The sequence below is a fragment of the Polyodon spathula genome, chromosome 1 (genome assembly GCF_017654505.1).
Source record: "Polyodon spathula isolate WHYD16114869_AA chromosome 1, ASM1765450v1, whole genome shotgun sequence".
NCBI lineage: Eukaryota > Metazoa > Chordata > Actinopteri > Acipenseriformes > Polyodontidae > Polyodon > Polyodon spathula.
This window is the reverse complement of record NC_054534.1, coordinates 91,698,179-91,725,572: the sequence shown is the minus strand read 5'-3', so window position 1 is coordinate 91,725,572 and position 27,394 is coordinate 91,698,179. Positions and strand designations below refer to the sequence as shown.

Below are 27,394 nucleotides of genomic sequence, written 5' to 3'. Positions count from 1 at the left end.
GTGTTTTTTTATTTAATCTTGCCATCTTCCATACATACTATTGCATGCTATTGTTTGCACTCTTATCCATTCCTGTCTTATCCTTTTCCTGTCTCTTCTTGTTATTCCCAGCATGCATCTTACATACTCTGTTGAGTCATTTATAATTTATGAGTAATTTTTGCATTGACGGTCCAGGTCTTGCATCCATAAGTTAGCACTGGCAGTACGCATTGGTCGAAGACTTTCCATTTGAGGCATACAGGTAGTTTCACTTTCAGAACCATGCTTAATTTTCCAAAGGCACTCCAGTCCATTTTTGCTCTTCTGTTGAATTCACACATTTGGTTTTCTGTTGCCAAAACTAACTGTGCTAAGTATATGTAGTTACTGACTTCTTCAAGCTTGACACCAATAACTTCAACTGCCTGTAGATTATTGAACATTTATTGAACATAACTTGAGTCTTCTTCAGGTTCATTTTCAAACCTGCTTTGGTGCTAACTAGTTCTTGTATTCTTGTTTGTAATTCCTCTGGGCACGTTGTAAATATCAGGATGTCCTTAGGAAATTGTGGGTAATTCAAGTAGGCTCCATTGATCTTTAGCCCCTTATTTTCCCAATCCACTGTTTTGAAAATGTTTTCTAGGGTGGCTGTGAAGAGCTTTGGGGAAATTGTATCTCTTTGACTAACTCCTTTTTAACCCTTTGCGGTCCTACTTTGGACCAGGTCCGACATTACAATTTTCCCTTTCCTCTCCGACATCATCAAAAAGACGTAAAGCACAGGTCTCTAGTCGTTCTTCCTCTGGTAAAAGCCGAGAAAACCTTTCAACGGCCGAGTGAGACCAATAGGAGCCGAATGAAGCCGAAAAAAGGTCATATCTCATAGTCCCATGCACTAGACATAACATGGACATAAACAAAGGAGATAGCTGCTTCTGCATCCAGCGCTCAACGAATATCAGAGACATTTGCAGAGCTTTTTGAGACGTTATAGTAATAAAATAATAACTTGGATCGCATTATTGAGGAGTTTGGTGATAAAACGAGTGATCAGGAGAGGATTTATCAGTATGCAAGTCTATAAAGAGGTATGTGAAAAATACAGCGAACAAAGGGTGGGGCTTGGCTGGAGATACAGTACTGAGTGTCCTTTTTGCGATTCAATGCCTTTTAAACCTTACTCTGAAAAGATATATTTTAAACAGAGTGTATAAAATAAACAACGCGTGTGAAAATAAACTGGACCTGACACGCCTGAGAAGCGGTAAATAAATGGACTGCAAAAGGTTAATCTTGAATTTGTCGCTGTTTTTATGAAGTCTTACTGTGGATGTTGCATTCTTCTATATGGTACTGATCACGTCATTGTATGTTTTCTCAATTCCTTGTTTTTCAGAGAGTGTAATACAGATCTTGTGTAAACAGAGTCAAAGGCTTTTTTATCGTTAATGAATACTAAGCAAAGTGATAGTACTTGTACTCGTTGCTGGTTTGAATCACTTGCCATACAACTTGAAGATGATCCATTGTGCTAAATCCACTCCTGAATCCTGCTAGCTCACTTGATTGTGCCGAGTCAAAATTATCCTCTGTTGTCTAAGGTCTGTTGGCGAGTATCTTGGTAAAAATGTTGTAGATTATAGGAAGTAAGGTAATGGGTCTGTAGCTCTTGAGGTCTTCTTTATCTCCTTTCTTATGTAAAGTATCACTGATGCCCAGTCGTTTGGCACTTTCTTTTGCTTAATCTGTAGTAATATGTGAGAGTATTTTTCTCACTTCTCCACCTCCTTCTTTCACCATGTCAATCGTTAAGCCATCTTCTCCAGGTGCCTTTCCTGTCTTCATATGTTTGATAGCATGTTTCACTTCTTCCGGTAGAATGCCTAGAACTTCTTCCTGTGTTGCATTTTTTCCATCTCGTCTTCGTCATCTGCTACGTTGCTCTTTTCATCTTGATATAATTTTCTGTAAAAGTCTTCCACTCTCTTCAAAGTCACATTTTGTACTCTGTGCTCCAGCAACGGTTTTTTTTTGCTGATTCTGCAATTACTTGTGTCACTTCCTCATAAGATTTGTTTACCTCGACTGCTTCATCTTTTTGCAGGTCTTGAAGAGCATTGAATCTATTCTTCAGTTCCAGTTGAAATACCAGGCTTTGCTTCTGGAGTATTTCTGCGTTGATTGTGCTGGATTTTGTCATCACGAGCTTCGCTCTCTCCAGTGCTGTGTTTAGGTGTATTTTGGATCTTACAAGTCTGTGGTCACTTCCTGTGTTGAAATTGATTAGTACTGAGACATCTTGTACGGTATGCTTCTTGTTGGTGAGTATGTAGTCAATTTCATTCTTCACTCCATTGGGTCCTCTATGTGTCCATTTCCTGATGAGTTTCTTCTGGAAGAAGGTTTTCATGATGAATAAGTTCTTGTTCTCTACAAATTTGACCAGTCTGTTGATCCTCTCGTTCCTGTTGCCATGTCCAAATTTGCTGACTGAATTCTCATCTTCTTGATGGGCTTCTATTTTGGTGTTGAAGTCACCGATAAAGACCACATAGTGGCTCTTCCCATTTTCATGTAGTTCTTGTACTTCTTCATAAAAATCTTTGACTTCTTCATCTGAATAGCTTGTTGTTGGTGCATATATTTGGATGACCTGAACTTCATACTTCCTTGAAACTTTCACTATCAGTCTTGCGGACCTCTCTGACATGTTGTCAGTCTCTACTATGATATTCTTGATTCTCTTGTGAACAATGAATCCAACACCTCCTGTTCGTCCACCTGTAGTGCCTCAGTAGAAGAGAAGATGTCCACTCTTGAGTTCTAGTAGTCATTTGTCTTTTCGCCATACTTCACTTAGTTCTACGATATCCCACTTGATTCTTCCAAGTTCTTCTTCCAACTCTTGAAGTCTTGCTTCACCTGAAAGAGATCTGCAGTTGTATGTGGCCAAGGTCAGAGTTCTGTGGCAGCCTAAAATTGTAACTCTGTGATTCTTAGCACCCTCTGCCTTCATGCCTAACCGGCTGCTGCCTTAGTCAGCGGTAATCCAGTATCTGTGGAATGAGGGCCATGTTTTTGTCTTTGCTGATGTAACTGGGCTACTTTGATTATGTATTGGTTCCTAGGCAACTAGTGTATGTTTATGTTTTGTTACAAGTGCTTTGTTTCATATGTCATGTGTTTATTTTTTTAAATTGATTAATTAATTAGAGATTGATTGGACAATTTATTTGCTTATATAAACGGCCTCTTTGTTTGAGAAGGGGCGAGAGAGGAAGGACCGACAGGTGCGGGGTAACTGTGTTTGGGGGTTTCTGTGTCTGTGGTGTTAGAGCCATGTGAGCATATTCCAAAAGTAAAGTGTTTGGTAACAATAAAGCTCTGAGACATGTGGTTAAATCCCAGCCTCATAAGTTTTGTTTTGTTAGATTAAAAGTGTTTCAGCGGCAGGTAAAAATCCCCACATCTTTTTGGTTTTGTTCACCTTCTCCTCTTATCTGGTTTAAATGGGGGGGCAGGGATGGGACAGGACGGGATGGGACGATAGGCGTCTTTGTCTTAATCATACTTCGCTGGCCAACAATTACGGGTGGGGGAGGTATTGCTTCTTTGTTTTTTAAAGCAGGTCAGTCAGTTTTTGTGTTCTGTCCTTAGTGCACCGAAAGGTAATTGGTTGTTTATTTGTTACTCTATTTTTTTTATTATGCTTGGTGTGTTGTAGACACAGTAGTTGTTTAAGTGACTTATATTGGCTGGCTTTATTAAATTTCCTGTCCCCTTGTTTTTAGTAAAACTTGAATGCATTTTATTGTATAGTTATTTAAACTGATTTATGTAAATCCTATATCATTGTAATAAAGCTTTGTGAACTTTAATCCTGCCTCTGTCACTTCGCCTATTCCAAGCCTTTTAATTTTGTGGCAGGGTTGGGACTCTTATTTGGTGTCACTGGGTGGCTGCTACACTTTCATCACGGGGGGGGCAGCTTGGCCATAACTCACCACGCTGGCCAGGCGGGTTGGTGAGTGCTCCTTCCGAGTATGTTACTCACACTTTCAACAGCATGGTTGAACCTACCAGAGTCAGGGGACCCTGCTGTACTTCATCTTGAGAACCCGTTGTCACCCTCCTGCCGCTTTGAGGCACTATAATGGTTTGTGAGATGACCCCAGATGGTGCAAAATTAGACTTGTGCATCTACCCATTCCATCTACCCCAAATTATTAACCCTTAGAAGTCAATTTATTCAGCACTTGTCAGGCGTGTCAGGTCCAATTTATTTTCACATGTGCTGTTTATTTTACATGCGCTGTTTAAAATTGTTCTTTTTCAGAGTAAAACAGGTTTAAAAGGCACTGAATCGCAAAAGGACACTCAGTACTGCATCTCCAGCCAAGCCCCACCCAAACGTTTGCTGTATTTTTCATGTACCTCTTTATAGACATGCATACTGATAAATCCTCTCCTGATCACTTGTTTTATCACCAAACTGCTCAATAACGTTTTCTCAGCTTTTTACGGAGAAAAAACGACTAGACCTGTGCTTTACATCTTTTTGATGATATCGGACTGGAAAGGGTTAAACTGGTACACGTACACCCAACACAGCAATACATAAAACATCGTTATGTATTTTGCCACAGAGCGGTTTGTGGTTTTCCAAAATAATATATATATATATATATTCTAATTAATTGTAACAATGTGAACGTTATTCTTGCAATAAGACTGGTTTATTTTGACCAAATAGACTTACTTTCTAAAAAAAAAAAATAAATAAATAAATAAAAAAACATGCTCCCTAGAGAACCATACCAAATGTTGGGTAACTAGCACTTTTGAGTGAAAAATAAACATGCCTACAAACGCAACCAGGTGGTCTACATCTTGAAAAATAAAGACTGGAAACTTGCCAATAAGTAACTGCAGCAAAAGTGTAATCAGAGGTGGGGAGTGCTGGTGATCAGATACAGCAAAATCTATGGTGCTTCACAAGATACACATGTGTATAACTAGGGTTACAGGCGCTAATACATAAATCCCTCCAATAGTATTAATAAAATAACTTAGTCTTCCAATATTATGCACACGTTTCATTGTATATTCTAAAAAAAAAAAACAATATTGTGCAGATGTATTATTTCTTTTAAACCTTGTTTTGATAAGACATTTCAAAATGATTAATTTTGAATACAATTCAAAAGAAACAGCTCATACAATTTTGTGTACAAGAAAACAAACTGCTCATGTAACAGAACAAGCAAGAAACACATGCATGCATGAGCTTGAGAGCAGTTTGTATAATTCAGACAGTACAGTGTACAGCTTTACATGTCATTTTAATTGTCTTTACCATTACTTTACTAGTTCATGATGTTTGTGATCATTCTAAATGGCTCTGCTGCTCCAATACTGGGTTCTCATGTTCCTCTAAATCTGACTCAACTTGGTTTTGAACTTGCTTTGAGCTTGGGATCGCAAGCAGCTCAAAGCCAGGCAAAGGCAGACTTAGTAAAGAAATTATACTATACTAGAACGAATGCAAACACCACAACATGCTAAGGGGAATTTAGAAAAAGCCACCTGAAGTTACTTACTCTTAAAATTCTTCTTATAATAATAATAAAAAATAAAAAAATAAAAACACATGCACTCTAGTTTGTGTATATTTTAAGTGTATTTTTAAGAAGTGAAATAACAACATGTATTCCTTGACAGATTTTGTTGGTCAATGGTCTAAATTGCCCTGCTGTTGTGCTACCATATTTTGTATACTTGCTGCTGGCTTTTCAAAATCTACAGTCGATAATAACAATGATTAGATCAAAGAAACGAATGCATTCAAATTACACTCCAGATGTACTGCTCTTAGCTCTGATTTTAACTTCATGGAGAGCAATAGGTACAGAAATTATGCAGAATGTTCTGATTCACTGTGCATGTAAAACTCCACTGCACTAATTAAATGCACAGCCTGTTCCCCAGTGTCTTTTTCTATTGATCAATTGTACTGTCACTCTGGGCAGGCTAGTGACAAACCTAAACACAGTTTATTTTCACATAATCTGAAATGTAAATATTAATTTAAATTGATTATTAGGAAGCAATTCATATTTACAAGTTACAAGCATTTATGGAGTTCCACAAAAGCCTTTTTTTTTTTTTTTTAAACAGTGCGCTAATTCAGTGATTCAAATAATTAAATGTTTTTCTTTTTAATGAGTTCAAGTCTGCCACTGTTTCTGTATCACACTAAGTAAATGTGATAATGTGCAAAGACATTCAATTAAACCAAATGTTACATTGTGATCTGTCACATGTCCATGTGTTCAGTGCTTAATGGCCAGTGTAATTGGGCAATATGAAAAGGAAATGTTAATATTATAAGGGTGCTGTAAGGGTACTGCAGCAGCCTCTGCCCATTGTTCCAATGGAATGAACATTTACTCAGTGCCTAAGTGTAAATTATTTATTTTTTTATTTTTTTATTTTTTCAAAACTTCGGGGGGGGGGGGGGGCAAAAAAAAATATTACATTTTCTTAGCATCACTAAAGTTTATGGGGGAAAAAAAAGCTAAGGCAATATGGAAGATGTTTTAAGTACACCATTGCATCTGCATCAAAGACCCCGTTCACACAACAGGGCCAGCCCAGGGCCTCCCTATATTTAGGTCTGCAACCCCATTCACGTTGAAAATGTGGCAAACTTTTTTTCTTTTTTTTTTTATGGAACAATAGCCTGCACTCAGAATGGAAGAGCTACCGGGATATACAATAATCCTTGATTTGTAGCAGATGTTTCTTTTTTTTCCCAATGCAGCACATCAGCAATTTTATGGTATATTAAAAAAAAAAAACAACAACAACAAAAAACAAGACTATTTTGACTTACTATTACGATATGTGACGGTCCAAGCTGCATGAATACTGTCTTTGTTTACAAAAATGATTGCTAAACTATTGTATAGTTTGCTCGTTAGTATTATCATTATTATTATTATTCTCTAGTCCCTAACCATTACCAGTAAAGACTGAACATTAGCATTACCCCTTCTCTTGAACGATTACCGAACATATGGCTATAACAAAACCCTTGTCCCACATGTAAACAACAACTTCATTAAGGGAATCGCCCTAATCTAATACAGCAATACACCATCCCATATCAAATACACTTTGCTTAACAACATAGACGATGTATAAGAAACCACTCCTCTAGCACCAGTAGAATAACAGAAACAAAAATAATCACAGTAACAGGTATTGAAATATTACAGTAAGGGTCTCTAAATAACAGGAAGAAAATGTAATTGTGACAAATGAAGTTTAATTATGAATGTACTGCAGTTTGTATATTATATGAAAGAAACAACTTGAACGTTAACCCACTAGATTTTTTTTTAATTTAGTATTTTTAGAATTAAAGTTGTAGAAATAATTACCATTTAATATTGATCCACTGCCTTCTTGCCTAGCACAGCATTCAGCTTTCTATTTACCTTTCGCGTGTGTGAGAGTATGGCAATGTCTACTGTGCTACGTAACCACATTGGTAATGTGATACCAAAGGCCGGCCCTAAATCTGCTTTGCCTTCATACATATGTAAAGGCAGGCTCTGGGCCGCATCGAAACAGCGGCCTAAATCTGGGATGGCTCCGAGCTACCTTTTCTTTTATGGAATGCAAGTGTGAATGGGGTCAAAGAGCATATGATGAATAGAAACTTGCCTGTGTTACACCAATAGAATTTTTTATTTATTTATTTTAAATAAAAATAACAATGACTGTAATCAAAGGGGAATGTTGTTCAGGAACAATCCTGTAAAAGTAAAGATACAATCTAAACAGCAGAGCAAAGTTTCATCTTTTCAACCTCCGGTTTCTACTTCTTACACATGCCACGTGTTTCTGTGGAGTTGTAGCGTCACAGACCAGATGGTACTGACAGAAAGCTGCAAGGTTAATGCGCTAATGAGCAGTTTTAATTCACAAATAACAAAGACAGAACACTTACAAAAACACACTTAATAAAATAAAAGGCACAAGGGCCAAAACAAAAAGGTTTACAAAAACTCAAGAATGTAAACAGTACGGGACAGCACAGCATGGACCACAACACCTGTAACACCAACATTAATCCAACTCATTCTGAACCTACACCTGTGGCTTAATTAATAACTGAATCACTGTCACAGATGGCTTGAGTGGTGTGTCTGTGTGGGTGGTGACATCAGGTTCATTAAACAGCAGTAAAACACAGATGATACAGGGTGAAACCGAGGCGTTCTGGCTGCGCTCAGTGTGTTTATTAAATAAACAAACAAAAGATTTAAACAAAAACAGCACATGGCACTTGAGGCACACGGAACCTTTTATTTTTGTTGTAATAAACTGGCTCAACAGCACAGTTCACATTTCATTCATCACTCTGTGTTTTCGTTCCGGGTCTGACTTCAGCAACTACAGCCAGCCTTGTGACATTCACTTACCAAACACTTTGTTTAACAGCATGCACTGTACCTGCTCCACAAACATCTGTTTTCAGTTTTAATTGTAAGATATATTTATGAAATTAACATGGGATGATGGCATACTATGAGCAGGCTGGCTGTAGGGGTGACGTCAGGCCAGAAAGGAGCACACAGATAGGCAATACTAGCAGGTGAAACTGAGAAGCTGCGGCGCTCAGTGAATTTATTAAACAAACAAAAAGAGTTAAACAAAAAACAGCACACGGCACTTTCGGCCAAAATAAACAGACAAACAAAACGGACGAACACTGAACAAACACGGCACGAAAACTAAACTCATAGCAGTTGTTATTGTTATTATTATTATCATTATTTTTAACTCCTCACTCCTCTCCCGTTCCTCTGCCCTGAACAAACAACCCCGGGTGAGTAAAATGTACATCCATATATATACTGTTGTGCCGAGATTCAATTACTAGGTAATTATTCACTTGAATCCCGGCAGGTGAACTAATTTTTGCAATCTCGTGCTCACATGCTATTAAATACTTCAAATGCACGTGAAGGGCAACCCTAAATACAATTATATTTTAAATCACTCGTGCTACACAGACCGATTTATATCCCGTGCACCAATACCTATGCAGCAACATTAACATACCACACGCAACAGAAGACAAAATACACACAGGGGTGGAGCACACTGCCATGCATAAATATGGAAATCCTGAACAAAATAATCCATTAATGACAGTTTCTTTAAAGTCCGTTTTTTTTTTTTTTTTTTTTTTTTTAATAAAACAGTGATTAAATCAAAGACTTCTAAAAAGGATTTGCATTTCTTTACACAGGCACACACACACACACACATATTGTATGCCAACTATTCAGCCAAAAAATAAAATACTGCCTTGAAATAGAAGTTAAATTTAATGTATTGTAAAATCAGAGAAAGGTTTTAAGAACATAAGAACATAAGAAAGTTTACAAATGAGAGGAGGCCATTCGGCCTATCTTGCTCGTTTGGTTGTTAGTAGCTTATTGATCCCAAAATCTCATCAAGCAGCTTCTTGAAGGATCCCAGGGTGTCAGCTTCAACAACATTACTGGGGAGTTGATTCCAGACCCTCACAATTCTCTGTGTAAAAAAGTGCCTCCTATTTTCTGTTCTGAATGCCCCTTGGCTAAACTCCATTTGTGACCCCTGGTCCTTGTTTCTTTTTTCAGGCTGAAAAAGTCCCTTGGGTCGACACTGTCAATACCTTTTAGAATTTTGAATGCATGAATTAGGTCGCCACGTAGTCTTCTTTGTTCAAGACTGAACAGATTCAATTATTTTAGCCTATCTGCATATGAAATGCCTTTTAAGCCCGGAATAATTCTGGTCGCTCTTCTTTGCACTCTTTCTAGAGCAGCAATATCTTTTTTATAGCAAGGTGACCAGAACTGCACACAATATTCAAGATGAGGTCTTACTAGTGCATTGTACAGTTTTAACATTACTTCCCTTGATTTAAATTCAACACTTTTCACAATGTATCCGAGCATCTTGTTAGCCTTTTTTATAGCTTCCCCACATTGTCTAGATGAAGACATTTCTGAGTCAACAAAAACTCCTAGGTCTTTTTCATAGATTCCTTCTCCAATTTCAGTATCTCCCATATGATATTTATAATGTACATTTTTATTTCCTGCATGCAGTACCTTACACTTTTCTCTATTAAATGTCATTTGCCATGTGTCTGCCCAGCTCTGAATCTTGTCTAGATCATTTTGAATGACCTTTGCTGCTGCAACAGTGTTTGCCACTCCTCCTACTTTTGTGTCGTCTGCAAATTTAACAAGTTTGCTTACTATACCAGAATCTAAATCATTAATGTAGATTAGGAATAGCAGAGGACCTAATACTGATCCCTGTGGTACACCACTGGTTACCACACTCCATTCTAAGGTTTTTCCTCTAATCAGTACTTTTTGTTTTCTACATGTTAACCACTCCCTAATCCATGTACATGTGTTTCCTTGAATCCCAACTGCGTTCAGTTTGAGAATTAATCTTTTGTGCGGGACTTTGTCAAAAGCTTTCTGGAAATTTAAATAAATCATGTCATATGCTTTGCAATTATCCATTATCGATGTTGCATCCTCAAAAAAATCAAGCAAGTTAGTTAGACACGATCCCCCTTTCACCCTTTTAGAGGGTTTACTAAGGTAGTTAGAAAGTAATGGATTGAAAGGTGGTGTCTCCAAGGTTTTAAAATCTGCCCTGTGCCCCCGGCATATTTTTTTTGACTATTTATGGGCTTGCAACATACATCCTGTAATACAGCCAGCAGACCTTGACTGAAAATCCTACTTCCACTGTTGTATTTTTACATGTCAGATTTCTGCAGAAGGAAATAATAAGATCCTATGCAATTTGCAAATACTGATGATAGAAGCCATTTTAAAACTGCAGTTGAGTAATGGAGCATTTATGTGTAATTTCCTCACCTTATAATTTAATCATTTTCTTGAAATGACTAACCATTTAGATTAGCTTCCAAAATGGTTATACAGAGTGACCTTCACAAATTGTGGACAGGATTTTCCTGAAGACAGGGTTTCAAAAACAAATAAGAACATTTTGATTTTGATAGAGTCTTTGAATCCCAGTATTTCTGCTGAAGTGCAGCTATGACCAAAAGTTGTGCATCACCTGCAATTTTAGGATTGTGACATAATTAAACAAAACATACAGTGCCTATAGCAAGTCTACATCCCCTTTCAATTTTTTCACCTTTTATTGCCTTATAACCTGGAATTAAAATGCTTAAAATTGTTTATTTTATATCTTCATTTATCTACACATCCTACACTATAACTCAAAAAAATATTCTAGAAATTTGTAGACAATTAATTAAAAATAAAAACTAAAATAGCTTGGTTGGATAAGGCCCAACACCCTTGTCCAATGCCCTTGTAATAGCAATCCTAAATTAGCTCAGGTGTAACCAATCGCCTTCAAAATCACACACCAAGTTAAGTGGCCTCCACCTGTGTTAAACTGTAGTGATTCACATGACTTCAGGATAAATTCAGCAGTTCCTGTAGGTTCCCTTTGTTGGGTAGTGCATTTCAAAGCAAAGACTCAACCATGAGCACAAAGGCGCTTTCAAAAGAACTCTGGGACAAAGTTGTTGAAAGGCACAGATCAGGGGATGGGTATAAAAAAATATCAAAGGCCTTGAATATCCCTTGGAGCACGGTCAAGACAATTATTAAGAAGTGGAAGCTGTATGGAACTACCAAGACCCTCCCTAGATCAGGCCGTCCCTCCAAACTGGATGACCGAGCAAGAAGGAGACTGATTAGAGAGGCTACCAAGGGGCCAATGGCAACTTTGCAAGACTGGTCAAAGTGTGAATGTGACAATAATATCCCAAGCACTCCACAAATCTGGCCTGTATGGTAGGGTGGCAAGAAGAAAACCATTACTCAAGAAAGCCCACCTTGAATCCCATTCGAAACATGCAAAGAAACACTCAGGAGATTCTGTAGCCATGTGGCAAAAAGTTGTTTGACGAAACTAAAATGGAACTTTTTGGCCTAAATGCAAAGTGCAAACCCAATACAGCGCATCACCCAAAGAACACCATCCCTACTGTGAAGTTATGGGGATGTTTCTCATCGGCAGGGACTGGGGAACTTGTCAGGATAGAAGGGAAAATGAATGGAGCAGAGTACAGAGAAGTGCTTGAGGAAAACCTGCTGCCCTCTGCAAGAAAGCTGAAACTGGGACCCAAAGCCAAAGCTACACTGGAGTGGCTAAGGAACAAAAAGGTAAATGTCCTTGAGTGGCCCAGTCAGAGCCCTGACCTAAATCCAATCGAAAATGTGTGGCATGACTTGAAGATTGCTGTCCATCAACGCTCCCCAAGGAACTTGACAGAGCTTGAACAGTTCTGTGAAGAAGAATAGTCAAATATTGCATAATCTAGGTGTGCAAAGTTGGTAGGGACCTATCCCAACAGATTCACAGCTGTAATTGCTGCCAAAGGTGCTTCCACCATATTAATTCAGGGGGTGGAGACTTATCCAAATATGATCTTTCAGTTTTGTATTTTTAATATATAATTATTTCCTCAAAAAAACTTTTTTTTTCCTCTTAACAGTGTGGAGTATGGTGTGTAGATAAGTGGGAAAAAATCCTTATTTAAATGCAGGAAACTCTGAGATTTCGAAAGGTCAAATTCATTTAATTTTTGTCAGTTTTTCATATATGGAAGTATATGGAAAACTACAAGGTGATATGTAATTCAATATGTTAGTGTAAAATTATTCAGCAAGTTTCGTTTGACTTTATGAAGCAAAAATAGTTAATTAAATAGAGAGATGCAATGGCCATAGGTGTAGGTTGTACTGTGATTATTGTAATGCTTTCATTGCCTTGAGAATCCTCCGAATGTTAATCAGCAATCAGTGTAACTTTCTGGCAGAACATTGAGCTTTAAAAAAGCAAAACAGAAAGAAAACAAAGCAATATAAAAGGTAAATCAATCTGTACATTACAAAATTAAAAAACAGTAAAGTTAATTAATTAGGCAGCTGACCTTGTCTATATGGTAGCTCTTACCTTCTCGTGGTCAATTAAGATGACAATGTCCTTTAATCAGAGTTCATCATGCTTTTCAACTACAGGTCTATGCAGGATAAATGGGTTACAGGAACAAATAATGGCTCAAAAAGAGAAGCAGAATGAAAAGGAAAAAAAAAGAATTCTCCAATACATAAGAATTTGCCTACAAAAGGCAATAACAATATAGCCTTAAGGATGCAGATTTGTGTGTGGGTTGGCTCATGGTTATGTGTGTGGGTGGGTCTATAGGCATGTCTGTCCTTTTTGATGTCTCTATGATCTCACTCTGGTTGCTGATTATTGTAAGCAGAGCGTGACCCCCTCTTCCTTGATACTCAGTTACTGCACATTCTGCCTTAGTACCCTCATTTACTGACCAATACGCATCAGTCCTCTCCTAGTACACATTCATCAATATTGTAGCCATGTTGAGAAAAACCAGCCCTACCAGACACAATAGAAAAAAAAAGAAACAGGCTGCTTGCACTAAATTAGCAATGGCTTTTCAATGTATCATCCAGGAAACCATATATTTCACTGCAATGAGCTTACAATGCATGTTGAATTGGTAAATATTTTCCACACTGTAATAATACATTTTGGCTGCCTCTAGCTGCACATGATACTGTACAGTGTAAATTAAATCTGCGGTAGTCAAATTAAGGTTTTCCCAGGTAAAAGGTAATTAAATCAGGCCCTAAGTTAAATATTAGTAGACATGCAAATGTCTTCATCAAGCTAAAAAGCTTGATGTCACTAAGTTGCCGGCCTCTCTTTGCCAGAAAAAAAAAAAAAAAAATCAACAACAGCCAACAGGACTATGCTTGCCATTGCCTACTTCAGCTTAAAAACCAGGAACAGAAGCCACAGCCTACAAAGTGAAAAGGTAACTGCAGTACACGCATCCTGCTACTGCACTATTTTGGTTGGTTAGAAAATGCATTTGGACACAGCATTAAACACTCAAGCTTTCAAAATATGATTCATTTCATACAAGGTGCTTTATATAATTACATAAGCAGCAAATGTTATGCTGTCAGGCTGAAGCACTTACAGCTTTCTATCTCCAGAGTGCAGTTCTGCTCATCAAGGGGATACCTGCGCAGATCCATCATGCATGCTGCTGTAGTGGTAATTCTGAAAGAAGAAGAAAGAAAAACTGAGCTTACCAGTGTATGTGTCTGTGTGTTTAAATTCCTAAGAAAGACGAACAGACCAGCATACAGTGTATAATGTTGCTTACAATGCCAGCCTGGCTGTTCAATCATGTACCACTGAGGCACAGGGAGGTGAATCAACATGCCCCGAGGTACAAAAATGCATTGAGCTGTGACTCAAAAGTAGGATTTCATTCCTCAGCTAAAACCATTTAACCATACACAGTAGCTTTTTAAATCTGGTATACTGCTCAATAGTTTGAATAAAATATTGGTCACACTTTATTATTACTGCTGTCATCAAATGACAAAAATGACAAGGCCAGAAGACTTCCTGTCTAAAATGAAAATATACGTCTTTATGCTGTACTAATACCAAATGTAATCCAATGTCCAATGGGTTGCCCTTACAGTATAATTCATATTTTAACAATGTGCATGTGCCTCTGTGAAAAAACAATGCATGAAAAATATGTTGGTTGTGTGTGTGTGTGATAATGTAGATTTCCATGCATGCAAGATTGTTGGTACATGTCTTAATTGCAGCACATCAAGCTTCGAGCGCCGGGCACTTCTTACCAAATTAATACTTCTGAGTCATACAGTATGTAGATATGAAAACATTGCTGTATGGTGGGCTCTTGTCAGGACACTCTTTACAATATACATTTACACAAAAACTCCTCTTTATGCGCAGGGCTCCTGTCCTGCCACAGTGCTGTATACACTTACATTAGTGTCAGGTATTTTACACAGTAGCAAAATGCATACAGTAGGTTTACGAAAAAAAAAAAAAAAAAAAAAAAAAAAAAAAAAAAAAAAACCCTTTAAAAATATTCGTGTTGATCGACTTTCAATCTGGCCATTTTTGCATTAGAGTTGTATATGTGGGCGACGTTGCTGAAGTGCTTGACCATGGCAGATAAACAGTTAAGGCGAATATGTGACGGGCAGATACATGACGGATTACCGTATATGTGTATTTACATATACATCTGCTATACATCTACACACACTTTCTGACTTAGATACTGTAGTTTGCATACAATGTTTTTTTTCTGAACTTGGACATATTTTGTATTAGTCACAAACCTGCAGAATTTACAATTGACCAGTTGCTAATTTTGATGAACACTCATGTAATCCACTTTGACTTTATAGAGAGATTTGCATTTATACAGAGTGTGGAATGTAATTATATCATTTATGAGAAGCTCTTGATTTTAACAAGCCTGCAGCACTGGTGAGGTCTCCTCACCCCACACGTTTTTAGACTTCAGGGCAATCTACCTGGTCAGGCAGCAATCTATCTGATCAGGGTGCAATCTACCTGGTCAGGCAGCAATCTATCTGATCAGGGTGCAATCATTCTGATCAGGGTGCAATCTATCTGATCAGAGTGCAATCTACCTGATCAGGCAGCAATCTATCTGGTATTTCAGGAAAAGCTGCAGACTCAGTGGTATGAGAGTTAAAGCCAATAACCACTATACTGTAGATCAGTAACATATTACTGTAGATCAATAACACATTGCCTAGTTCCACATGGTTGTAATATTGTCTTTCTGAAGTAAAGGCATGGTTTTACATTGACCTCAGCACTGCTCATTATAATTTATATATTGGTTGACAATCTAAATGCTCCTTTATTTTTGAATGGATATGAAATGTCCACCACCAAGCAGCACTATCCCTCTGTGCTTTGCTCTTTGGAAAAAAAAAACATGCATATGCATCTTACAACATTTTAGGAAAAAAGGAAGCAAAGTTTAACTGAGCTGTGTACTGCATATTTATGAAGATATATTTTAAAATACCTCAATATCCTAGGCCATCCTCCAGTATGTTAGTAATATACAAACATATTAGTTCATATTAATGTCTTAATATACAGGATGACACTACATTATGTGATTACTATTTAAATATAAAACTAGGGGTTTAGTCCTTCATAAATTTCATATTTCTTATAAAATAATATTCAGAATTCCATTACTCGATTTTTCAAATCTATCAAAAGAACTATGAACAAAATAGAAAGGAAATATGAGGCAGAGTTATAAAAAATACGCTTTCCAGTTTTAATATGAAGAGGTTAACCGGTCAAATAACTAAGTCAATATACTAACGGTAAAAGCTCATATATAACTCAACATATACAAATTAAGTTTATTAAGGCTCACAAAAGTAAGTAGAATATAAAAGTTAGAAATATTGGTACCAGAATTATAAGTATAGACACAAGCACGAATTAAACATTTAAACACATATTTTCATAAGCACGCAGGCTTCTGTATGGTTACATACATGTGCACGCAGGGTTCGTGCACAGTATGTACAGTGACTGTGTTTAGCAGCGTTGCAGGATGTAGCGGTGGGGATTCTTCTTCAGGACAAACATAGATACTCTTGAATGGTACAGCATTACAAGCGAAAGCTCGTGGTTACTTCATGGCGAGATGCGAGTCCGCATCCAAGAGCCCAACAGAACGAGTTCATGCTTACTTTTCTTTAACTATTAGCGCCCAGAGGAGTTTACTTTGGTGATCCGTCCAGGTAAAACAGGAAGCTGATCCCTGAATGAAATCAGTACTTTCACTGGTTTACAGAATTTGCATGATGCTTCCTTTTACACAAGCAATGTGTGCCATTAACACAGGTAAGAGATGGGGATCCATGGAGAGATAACAGGAAAACAGTAACTGTGATGAGTCAAAGGGGTTTCGGTCTGCAATTCAGCCTCCCAACAGTAGAAGGCATCAAACCAACTCGGGATTTCCCTTACCAAGGTCTTGTGACCATGACAAAAGTCATCTTTTTGAGGGGCGGCACCTTGGTGAGGGGCGGAAGTACGAGTATGTAAATTCCAGCCACTGGAGTCAAGTGAAATTAAGGATACCTGTCAGTTTGGGATTGGTGATCCACTGACTACCGGGGCGGGGTTTGCATACTAAAGGGAACGTGCTACTGTGTTCGGGGTTGGTCCTAAGGAATAGAGGCGGGGAAAAAAAGGCTGGAGGGAAGTACGTGGGAGTTTGGACTGTGTCACGAACGGAGGCCTTACTAACTTGGCTCTTTTCTGTTTTTATTCCTTTTTGTTTTATTTCTGGATTTAAGCAGAACGCGAAGAGGACTAAGAGGCTTCCGTTCCTTTATTTTTGATTACTCCCGCACTCCCTCCCTCACATCCTTCTTTATTATTTTTCTTTTTTTTCGTGTAATATTAAATAAAATTTTAATTGTTACACGTAAATCACTGTCTGGAAAATCCATTTGTACTCACACGCCTCACACGTGGTGTCATTGTGGGAGATGGATCCAGCTACAGTTTTGGCGATGTTTAGGGAGCAGGAGGAGAAGCGAGAGGAGAGGGAAGCACGGCGCCAGGAACAGCTCGCCCAGTTCTTTGGTCAGCTGGTAGAGAAAATCTCGACACCAGCGGCGGAAACAGCGGTTGCCCGGATGTTTTCTTCACAACCAAAGCTACAGAAGATGACTCCGGAAGATGATCCTGAGGCGTTCTTGGTCACCTTTGAGAGAGTGGCAGAAGCAGCAGGGTGGCCCAAGGAACACTGGGCCATGAAATTGGCACCCTGTTTGACAGGACAAGCGCAAGCAGCGTATAGAGCCTTGATGGCCTCGGAGGCCGCGGATTATATAAAAGTAAAAGAAGCCATTCTCTCACGCCTCGGGATCACGGAAGAAACATACCGGCGCCGTTTCCGGGAATACCAGCTGTCCAAGGGGGTGCGGCCCCGGGTTGCGGGACAGTATCTCCTGGATCAGTGCACCCGGTGGCTGCAACCGGAAGAACACACACCCCAAGAACTGGTGCAGAAGATCGCTATAGAGCAGTTCACATCCATACTACCGCCAGGAAATCGGGAGTGGGTTAAAAGGAATCAACCTACCACTCTCGAGAAGGCCATCATCCTGGCGGAGGCTTATGAGGATGCGAATGAAGGCGCCGCCTCTGACCCCACTCCTGCGCCTAAACTAACCAGGACCAACCCATCAGTGAAGCCCAGAGGAGGTAACCAGACCTTCAGACCATGGAGGTCGAGGTTAGCCCCATCTTGGGCGAGAGAAAACCCCCCTAACCTGTCGGTCACCGACTCACAGGACAAGCAAACCCCGTTGGTGCCTTCTACCCCAGTTTGTTACCGATGCAATGTCCGATGATGGAGGTAGACCTGGCAAGAAGATCCTGGTCGGCAGTAACAGGTAAGAACACTGGGGAATGTTGGGAGGGCCCTTATCAATTAAGAGTACAGGTCGGGGATAAGAGTACTAATGCATTTGCGGACTCTGGGTGTGCACAAACATTGATTCGACAAGCTCTTTTGGAGGGGGTAACCTGGGAGCCACAGGGTAAAGTGGCTATCTCATGTATCCATGGAGAAACTCGGGTTTATCCCACCACTAAAGTTAGACTTATTGTAGGTGATTACTCAGCTTGCGTTAAAGTGGCTGTAGCGCAATGTTTACCATACCCTGTTCTCCTGGGAAGAGACTGGCCGTTTTTTGATCGTATTTTAGGTCGGGAAATGGTCTTAGTTTCTACCAGGGGACAATCTAAGCAACGGGAGAAAACAATTGGCGAGATTTTCCCGTTACAATCCGACCTGTTTAACCCTAAAATCCGCCCGAGAAAAACAAAGAGAGAGCGCAGGGTGGAAAAATATGAGGGAACTCTGAGACGACAAGGGGAGGGGTCTGACTCAAAAGTAAACCAATCTTGTAAACGGCAGGGTAAAGGAGTAGGTGTTCAGTGTGACCGGGGCTGCGAGGTTACTGATGTGGAAGGTCACATAATAAAAGACACTCCTCTCTGTGTACCTAATCATTGGGACCGAGATATTGACCTGGGCTATGAACAACAAAATGATCCCACATTACAGTATGCTTGGAAACAGGTTAGATATATCGAGGGGAAGGATATGCAGGAAGGACAACCAGTGGTATTTCCGCATTTTTCTGTATCTGGGCACTTATTATATAGAATAACCCGGGCTCCCGGGACGGGACAGCTCGTAAAACAGTTATTGGTTCCTAGGCCTTTTCAGTCAGAAGTCATGAGATTGGCGCATGACATTCCATTTTCAGGTCATTTGGGAACTGAAAAGACTCAGGAACGAATTCTGGCCCGGTTTTTTTGGCCAGGGGTTTATGGTCTTGTGCGGAAGTATGTATCTGAGTGTCCGGAATGTCAATTAGCTGCCCCTAAGTTAGTTCGCCCCGCACCTCTGGTCTCACTGCCAATTATTGGAGTACCGTTTGAGAGGATTGGTGTAGATTTAGTAGGCCCTCTGGAGGGAACAGAGTCAGGATATCGGTATATTTTGGTAGTAGTGGACTACGCAACACGATATCCAGAAGCTGTTCCCTTACGCTCTATGAGTGCAGAAGTAGTAGCAAATGAATTGGTTAAAATATTTTCTAGGGTGGGAATCCCGAAAGAAATTCTCACTGATCAGGGCACTAATTTTATGTCAGGCTGTATTCAGCAATTATATAAATTATTGAAAATCCGTTCAATTAGAACCTCAGTTTTTCATCCTCAAACGGATGGGCTTGTTGAACGATTTAATCAGACTTTAAAAAGTATGTTGCGCCGCTTTGTAGATCAGGAGAAACGTAATTGGGCTAAACTGCTTCCCTACTTGCTCTTTGCAGTTCGTGAGGTACCACAATCCTCAACGGGGTTCTCTCCGTTTGAGCTCTTGTACGGTCGGCAGCCGCGGGGTATCTTGGATCTCATAAGAGAAGGCTGGGAAGAACAGTCAAAAGACTCTAAAAATATAGTGAAATATGTATTACAGCTACGCGATCGCTTAGAATTAGTCGGTCGATTGGCACATGACAATCTCAAAGTGGCACAGCAGAAGCAGCAGCAAAGCTACAATAAAAATGCAAGAATTAGGAACTTTCGACCTGGAGACAAAGTGTTGTTGTTGCTTCCCTCATCAGAATCTAAGTTGTTTGCTAAATGGCAGGGTCCCTTTGAGGTCATTCGAGCAATTGGAAAAGTTAATTATGAGATCCGACAGCCTGGGCGTCGGAAGGAAAATCAAATTTATCATGTTAATCTCCTCAAACCGTGGAAAGAACGGGAGGTCCATTTTATATCTCCCGAACAGGAGGGAGAGGACTATGGACCCTCAATTGAGCCAGTATCAGCAGCTGGGGTTCCGATGGGGGAACAATTAACTCCTGATCAACGCAAAGAGGTAAGCAATTTAATCAAAATGTTTGGTGATGTGTTTTCTAACGTGCCCGGAAGAACGCATTTGATTGAACATGCTATTATCACTCCGCCAGGTCTGAGAGTTAGACAGAGACCGTATCGCATTCCAGAAAGTCGGAGAGATTCTGTCCGGAGGGAGGTGGAGTGTATGTTGAAACTTGGGGTAATTGAACCTTCCCGAAGTGAGTGGTGTAGCCCAATTGTACCAATAGACAAACCAGATGGGTCACTACGGTTATGTATAGACTTTAGGAGGGTGAATGCTATCTCTAAGTTTGATGCATATCCCATGCCTCGGGTAGATGAACTCTTAGACAGGCTGGGGCGAGCTCGGTTTATTTCAACTTTGGATCTGACGAAAGGATACTGGCAAATTCCATTAGCAAAAGCCTCTCGTGAGAAAACGGCATTCTCAACCCCAGATGGTCTTTTTCAATTTTGTACTATGCCGTTCGGACTTCATGGAGCTCCCGCAACTTTCCAGAGACTGATGGACAGGGTATTACAACCTCATCGAGAGTATGCAGCTGCATATATCGATGATGTAGTCATATACAGTTCTTCCTGGAAAGAACATTTGAGTAGATTAAAAGCCGTCCTACAGTCTCTGAGGAAGGCGGGGCTCACAGCGAACATGGCAAAGTGCGCTATTGGAAAAGAAGAAACAAAATATTTAGGTTTCATAATGGGTAAGGGTAGAGTGAAACCGTTGGTTTCAAAAGTCCAGGCTTTGTTGGATTCACCGGTACCTACCACGAAAACCCAGGTGAGATCACTGTTAGGGTTGGCTGGTTATTACCGCCGCTTTATTCCACACTTTTCCACTATAGCCGCCCCTCTCACTGATCTCACTAAAAAGAACGCTCCAAATAAAATTAAGTGGAGTGCAGAGTGTCAGACAGCCTTTGAATCTATTAAAACTAATTTGAGTCAGGCCCCAGCATTAGTAAGCCCGGATTTCAGCCGAGAGTTCATCCTTCAGACCGATGCATCACAGACTGGTCTGGGGGCGGTTCTGTCCCAGGAAAAAAATGGTATAGAACACCCGATATTATATATTAGTCGGAAGTTACTGCCGAGAGAACAAAGGTACTCTGTGGTAGAGAAAGAATGCCTGGCAGTAAAATGGGCGGTGGAGTCCTTAAAATACTATCTTCTGGGACGACCCTTTGTACTCATCACAGATCACGCCCCTTTAAAGTGGTTAGACACAATGAAGGATTCAAACGCTAGGATTACGCGGTGGTACCTGGCGCTCCAACCCTTCGCCTTTCAAATAAGGCATCGTGCAGGTAAGTTACATCAAAACGCTGATTTTTTTTCCCGGGAGGGAGGGGAAAAGGAGGGGTTAGAGGTTTCCGAGTGTTCCTTCGGCTCCACTCTGAGGGGTGGGATATGTGATGAGTCAAAGGGGTTTCGGTCTGCAATTCAGCCTCCCAACAGTAGAAGGCATCAAACCAACTCGGGATTTCCCTTACCAAGGTCTCGTGACCATGACAAAAGTCATCTTTTTGAGGGGCGGCACCTTGGTGAGGGGCGGAAGTACGAGTATGTAAATTCCAGCCACTGGAGTCAAGTGAAATTAAGGATACCTGTCAGTTTGGGATTGGTGATCCACTGACTACCGGGGCGGGGTTTGCATACTAAAGGGAACGTGCTACTGTGTTCGGGGTTGGTCCTAAGGAATAGAGGCGGGGAAAAAAAGGCTGGAGGGAAGTACTTGGGAGTTTGGACTGTGTCACGAACGGAGGCCTTACTAACTTGGTTCTTTTCTGTTTTTATTCCTTTTTGTTTTATTTTTGGATTTAAGCAGAACGCGAAGAGGACTAAGAGGCTTCCGTTCCTTTATTTTTGATTACTCCCGCACTCCCTCCCTCACATCCTTCTTTATTATTTTTCTTTTTTTTTCGTGTAATATTAAATAAAATTTTAATTGTTACACGTAAATCACTGTCTGGAAAATCCATTTGTACTCACACGCCTCACACAGTAACATTTACAGAACAAAACTTCATTTTGTTTTAACTGTAGTCATATGGATCCTAGAAGGATACACATTTCAGTTTCATTCGCCTAACTTGCTAAAACACATTATACAATAATTATGGTCACTGTGATGAGTCAAAGGGTTTTCGGTCTGTGATTCAGCCTCCCGACAGTAGATGGCATCAAACCAACTCGGGACTTCCCTTACCAAGATCTCGTGACCATGGCAAAAGTCATCTTTTTGAGGGGCGGCACCTTGGTGAGGGGCGGAAGTACGAGTATGTAAATTCCAGCCACTGGAGACAAGTGAAGGATAAGGACTCTTGTCAGTTGGGGATTGGTGTTCCACTGACTACAGAGGCGGGACATTACATACTAAAGGGAACGTACTACTGTGTTCGGGGTTGGTCCGAAAGTAAAATAGGAGGAGTAACGGGTGGAGGGAGAGACTGGTTTGGTGCAGCGGGATTTTTAAAAAAAAAAAACACTAACATTTCTTTTGTCTTTTTTTTGTTTATGTATGGGTCGCCACGAAGACAATTAAAGACGAGTCATCACGGTTTGTTTTGGATTTCACCCCTGCACTCCTTCCCTCACACCATTTTGTTTTCTTTTGTTATTTAATTATTTTGTTGTGTATAGATAATAAAAATAAATTATTTTATTTCTGTACACATAAATTACTGTCTGGACATTCCATTTAATACACTCTCGCCTCACAGTCACTTTAAACTTCATTAAAACACAATGCACATTTCAATTTTAGTGGGAAAACATACTTAAACAACTCTTAAACTTGTGTCCAGAAGATTTGTTTTAAAATGAACTTTTAGAATAAAGAATTTCTATTCATTTAAACCAGGGGTTCTCAATCTTTCTTTAACTCGCACCCCACTGCAACGCTATTTTTATTTTTTTTACTTGCCGCCGTTTCCCGCCAAGATAAAAATCACATTTCAGAAATGAACTTCTTATACGCATGACTTACTAACGAAGTAAAATACATATACTGTCTAGTGTCGCTATTGCATTATTTACGATGTTTGATAGCACAGTAAAAACAACAAATAAATAAATTAAACATGTAATTGTTTAATTATTTTATAACGGGGTCTCCCCCTCCGCCCGTGTTGTTTTGTGTTTGTGCATTATGATTTATTTATTGTATTTAGATATGACGGCTTAGCCGTGCGTTTATTTTGTGGGAGACAAAGGAGTGGGGGTTCTTTAAAAAAAATGACTGTGGGTCGAAAAAACTACCCTAAGGGAGCAAGCAAAACAGCCAGTGTGTTGCAGTGGGGAAACAAACCTGGTTGTTTGCACAGTTCTGACCAAGGAGTTTTCCTAAAGGAGAGAAGAGAATTCACCAAAGAGAAAGCCGCTGTGAGTGCAACACGAGGGCGGTAAAGTTCCGTCTGAAAAAGTATATTAGCATGTTTTTGGGTAGCGATAAAAATGTATAATGTGTAACCAGTTTAGTAAGCAGTGGGTGAGTACAATCACTGCGTGTTGAGTGTGTGAAACAAAGATTAACAATTGCAAACAGACACACACGGGAGGTTTGTAACAACGGGTTTTATTGAGAAACTGTGTAAACAAAGGACTGTGGTGTGCTTGCACCAGGACATGCCAAACAAGCGACAGTGCCTTTGTTCTCCTCAAGAGGGAGACAGTCTCCCGATTATCCAGTGTGACTGTGTTGTTTCTTGGAGAGGAGATAGTTTTCAATTACCTGGATTACCTGTGTTTCCTTTGTTCTCCTGGAGGAGGTGACAACTCTCCACATCTACCTGTGTTTCCTTTGTTCTCCTGGAGGGGGTGACAACTCCTCACACCTACCTGTGCTTCCTTTGTTCTCCTGGAGGGGGCAACAACTCCCCAGCCTACCTCTTTGTTTTCCTGGAAAGGAAAGCAATCCGGCTGGACCTTTGCTGAACTGGTGTCACTCCTTAGTATAGAGAGGGTTTAAGAAGTGAGCTAGTTATTTGTCCGTACAGGACCCAGAACTGCTAACGATTTGTAAATATTGTAAATACACTACCACTCGCCAAATCACTGTCTGTCTCCTGGCTGTGTGTTCGGCTACAACTACATCACTTAAAGGCGACAAACTTTAAGTGTACATCACATTTGTTATTGTTTTGTTTTCATTTTGTTCTGGCAGAGACGAGATTGGCAACCCGTCCTCTGCCAGTTGCTAATTTGACACCTCGTGCAGAAAGTGGCCATCTTCTGAATTAAGTGATTAACTTGTTGCTAATCGGGAGATGGTCACCTGCATAAATACCTGCAGCTCTCTGCTCTGTGGGTGTTTAGAGGTGGAGAACAGGAGAGTGAGAAAAAACTAAAAGTAGACCAGTGAAGGCTATTGCCCAGCCTGATCATATTATTGTGTTTGAGATTAGTTTTGTTTAATTATTTATTTTTGTCCTCTGAGCAAGTCTTTTTTGTTAAAACCTTTTATTTGTCTTATTTGAAAATAAAATGGCTCAATCGCCATTGCACTGTACCTGCAGGGCTCTGTTATTCTTCCTGCATCTGGCCTGACATCACCGCTCAGCCAAAGCCTGTCACAACACCTTACTTCTAATAGTGCTGCTCCTGTCAGTTAGTGGGAAATCTGAGCTTGCCTGCTACTGCAAAGCAGGTCAGTGTGAGGCTCAATGGGATAGTCTTAAGTCATTTTCAGCCTGGAGTCGATTTCTGTATTTTGTTTTCAGGCTGCAAGTTTGGAAAATCCAGCTTTGCAGAGGTATCTCGAAGCAAAAGGTAGGGGCACATTCACTGCAGCAGCAGAGAGCTGAGGGAATTCCTGTGCAACTGAGAACCATACATTTGTGAAAAAACAGGTACTAACAATTTGCTTCAGTCTGTTGCATGTCAACTCAATAAACTGTTCTTCCATCTCCCCGGAAAGACTGGTTGAACCAACTTGTGACGAACGGATTACGAACCCAGACAACTGAATTGCCATCTTCCTAGAAGTAGTCGCTTAACTGTTGTTCCAGTCCTGTAACATGTTCAACAAGGGCTTTAAGATCATTGTAATCCACACTTCCGCCACAATCCTGGACTAAATCTGAAAACATGTCAAAATTTCAATCCGACAGTCGAGTGGCACAAAATGTCCAGTGTTTATTATTTTTAGCAAAAGCTGTTACCTTGTCTATAAGGACGTGTTTAATGAGTTCAGAAGGTCAAACATATCAATGAAGTAAGCAAGCAGAGCCAGCCAAGAGCAATCATGAAGGTGGTTAACAAGATCAGACCAGGCATCAATTAAGAAGGTTCTAACCTCCTTATACAGCTCAAAAAGGCGAAGAACTACTCTCCCTTAATAGCCATCTTACTTCAGTGTGAAATATTACAGTAGGTACTGGTGATCAGATCCCATTTCCTGGCACAGAGCCGAAAATAAATGTGCATTAAGTAGCCTTGCTTTTATAAAATTGATTATCTGCACTGCTTGCTGCATAACAGACTTCAATGGTTTGGGCATTTTATCTGCAGCCAAGGCTTCTCTATGTATCATGCAGTGTGACCATTTAGCACTGGGGGTCACATGACTAAACCACTCTGCTTCCCAGTCATGGATCGCGCTCCTTCATTGCAAATCCCAATGCATTGATCCCAGTGCATACTTTCTTTACAAATGAAATTATCTAACATTGGAAATATTTGTTTGCTGGCTGTGCGAGTTGGAAGAGGTCTACAAAAAAGAAATTCCTCCACAAGTAACTCTTCATGTACAAATCTAACGTAAAAGGAGCAGTTGTGCAGCTCCAGCAATATCCATTGTCTTGTCAAGTTGTATGGCACAACATTCACCCATCTTGGAGTTAAGTAGTTGATTTATCATATGGCAATTTCTGAAAATGGCAAAACCAGTGTCTCAGCTATGGTGTGTGGTATGTAATGTGGTATGACTCAGCATAAGAAGCTTTGAGACATTTGGCAGACACTGTGGATTGCTTGCTTATAGCCCCCTTTTGCCGATTTAGTTTTCCAAAAAAGTCGTGCGGCTTATCCTTCAATGATGTCGAATCTCCAAATATCTTCTTAGTTTGCAAGGCTTCAAGCTGTCATTAACCAGTACTTCACCACAGATGACACATTGAGGGCATGGTTGTCCTGCAGTTCCAGCAAAGGTAAATCCAAATTCCAAGTAACTTTCTTCATATTTTCAAACTTTTTGTTTTTTAGATTATGAGGATAAAGCTACACAATTGCTCTTAGTTTTCAATTTTGTGTAATGAACAGCGTGCAGAGCGGCGAGTAACTATAATGCTTAAACGTAAACTTGCCTGATTGGTTCTCTGCTTTAAGCGCGATAATAATAATAATAATAATAATAATAATAATAATAATAATAATAATAATAAAATTTTGTAAGAATCAAGGAATCACATTTAAAGTTTTCAAAATTATTATTTTAGTAATTTTTTATTATTATTTATTATTATTATTATTATTATTATTATTATATTTTACTATACTTACAGTATTATTCAAACATTCACCGCACCCCCCTGGAATGTTTGACGCACACCCCTGGTTGAGAACCGCTAATTTAAACGTTCCACGATTCATGTTAGCAATTAACTTCATAGGAGAATGTCATGGCACCTTGTATCCACCAGGTGTCACACTTCTTAACCCTATAGGAAGTTAATTACATGCTGTCTTTCAGACATTCTTAATTAACAGATTAGAATCTTCGTTGTTTGTTTAGACCAGACTATAAAGATCAGCTCAACAGGTAATTTCAACTATTCCCCAATTTAAATCTTACCGACCCTCTGTTACCAATATATAGTCATCTGAAGTAGATCTAGAATGTTATGGGGGAAGGAAAGAGGAAGACAAACTTAATTAACATCACAGCAACCAAGTCTCATAGATAAATATTTGAAATGTCATTTTTTTA

The 27,394-nt window shown here is 39.7% G+C and overlaps 1 protein-coding gene across 2 annotated transcripts in view; it reads right to left on the bottom strand.

Moving 5' to 3' along the window:
• Positions 1–27,394, bottom strand: part of LOC121324204 (gamma-aminobutyric acid receptor subunit beta-1) — a 134,772-nt gene that overhangs the window by 31,422 nt on the left and 75,956 nt on the right. For both annotated transcript variants that reach the window (XM_041265812.1, XM_041265822.1), the window contains exon 5: positions 14,132–14,214. In XM_041265812.1, the coding sequence (XP_041121746.1) occupies positions 14,132–14,214 (83 nt within the window). The remainder of the gene's footprint in view (positions 1–14,131; positions 14,215–27,394) is intronic.